General features: G+C 36.0%; 1 protein-coding gene across 1 annotated transcript; it reads right to left on the bottom strand.

Annotated features, from left to right (window-relative positions):
• Nucleotides 1–1344: 1344 nt before the first annotated feature.
• Nucleotides 1345–1800, bottom strand: LOC107818891 (auxin-responsive protein SAUR68-like). The gene has a single exon (XM_016644963.2). The coding sequence runs from the start codon at nucleotides 1798–1800 to the stop codon at nucleotides 1345–1347; it is 456 nt and encodes a 151-aa protein (XP_016500449.1).
• Between the last annotated feature and the right edge of the window lie 280 nt (nucleotides 1801–2080).

A 2080-nucleotide genomic window follows, 5' to 3' on the forward strand; every position in this document is an offset into this window, starting at 1 on the left:
ATACCACAAATATGGCATTTTCTTCTAAGTGCTTCTCAAAGAGTTAGAAGACGGTGTCCTAAGGGTGTCTTTTTCTGTTCCAAATCATAAGAAGCAGTAGGGCCTAGTGAAACTTATGGCCTGAATATATTGCATGTTCTAGTGTCCTTCACTAGTAGCCACGAATTTCTCTTAACCACTAGACATTTGGATATGAAACTTGTCATAAACTTATAAATAATCAGACACACAACATTTGAGCAAAACACAAGTATCCTGATATTCAAAAAACATTCATTTTTGTGCAATTCTCAAAGTTCTTATTCTTTATTTTCCTTCATCATTTACAAGTTACATCCTATTCCTTGAGACAATGGGTATCAAAGTGAATCCATTTATTCAGGCTAGTCGAATCCTAAGGACGTCTTCAACAACAGGAAGCGTTCCAAAAGGACATTGTGCAGTATATGTAGGAGAGAGCCAGAAGAAGAGATTCATCGTGCCAATATCATACCTGAGCCAGCCTTTATTCCAAGACTTGTTAGCTCAAGCTGAAGAATAGTTTGGATTTAATCACCCAATGGGCGGTCTCACAATACCTTGCAAAGAGGATGTGTTCGTTGATCTTACTTATTTGAAATTACAAATGAAAATATCTTGACATATTTGTGAGCATGTCACCATCTCTTAAGACCTGATCTCTGGTGTTATGGCCCGAGGAAAACTTGTAGGATCTATTTTTACATCTGGATATGAATGACCTATTACCAGAAACAATACTCAAAGTGGCGGCAATTAGGATGACGTAGGAATAACCGCTAAGCTTTGTTATTACTTTCTAAATGGTTTCTGTAATTTGCAGCTTCCTTTCAACCTATATTGATCAAGTATGAAATTTAACTGTCAAGGAAGTGTCGAAAAGGAACAGTTAATGATTTCACTTCATTTAAACTCGTTACGATTAATTTTCCATGTCATTTAAACTTGCGCTGTTTTAATTCTTACATCTTTAAGTTTCGATAGACAATAGTTGATTGCCTGTAATAAAATAATATTGCTACTCCAAGCAGGGGCAGAGGGAGAAGCCGATTTATGGGTTCGGACTAACCAAATAGCTTTTGCTCAAATAGTATATTTGTGTTAAGAAATTATTATATATGTATACATATTAAATTTAGAACCCAATAGAAATCATTGTTCTAGAATACAGAACCCAAAGAATTGAAATTCTGGCTTCCCCTCTGACTACAAGATGAGAATGAAGCTCTATTCCATCTGTAATAATACAACTTTCAGTTGCCTATTTTTCATGTGCTATACAATCTGTTTTGAGCTATCATTTACAAAATATGACCATTTCATGTCTCAATAAACGAGAATCTCTTGATTTTCACTTTCTTGGTGAAAAGAAGAAGTTGAACAACAACATGAAGGAATTGAGAGGAACAATGCTTTATGAAGATCTCCAGCAGTTATACCTTTCTTGATCAGTGACATGATGTTGTCCATGAACGCTGAATCACAGGGTAATGTAATAGGACCGCCACTTGGTAGTCCAAACTTTTCTTCAGACATGCTCAAGAGTTGCCTTATGACCTCATTTTCAAGGTAGGCCATGGGAATGACGAAATGCCTTTGATCAATTGTATAGACTACAAAATGGCCTTTCTCAGCGATAGAGGACGAAGATGTACTACAATTGTCTGCATCACTACCATTTCTTGGAAGTGAAATCCTCTTCCTCTGCTTGATCGCGAACTTTTGCCATTTCCTTGCCATTTTGATGAGCTTCTTAGAACTGGGCATTGTCTTTCTTTCCATTTTTTTTTTTTTTGATAGTTAGGAAGAAAGAAAGTAAACTAGAAATTTAGAAACTTTTGATGGCTGAATAGATAATGATTTACTTGATGATGAAAAAGGTCCATAGAAAAGTGGGTTATATAACAAGAGGTTTTAAACAGGCTTTGAGTTGGAGCTGAAGTTTGATACTAACAACCAAAGGCAAAGCCATATGTTGATGCCTGTTGGTTATGTTGATATGGGGCCTTAAATTTGTGGATGAAGCTAAGTTTCTTTTTTTACTTTGATCGACAACCGGGGC

This window comes from Nicotiana tabacum, chromosome 11 (genome assembly GCF_000715075.1).
Source record: "Nicotiana tabacum cultivar K326 chromosome 11, ASM71507v2, whole genome shotgun sequence".
NCBI classification, from domain to species: Eukaryota; Viridiplantae; Streptophyta; class Magnoliopsida; order Solanales; family Solanaceae; genus Nicotiana; species Nicotiana tabacum.

Bases quoted from the DNA above. Each gene is read 5' to 3' on its own strand.
- LOC107818891 (XM_016644963.2), bottom strand. From the start codon at position 1,800: ATGGAAAGAAAGACAATGCCCAGTTCTAAGAAGCTCATCAAAATGGCA.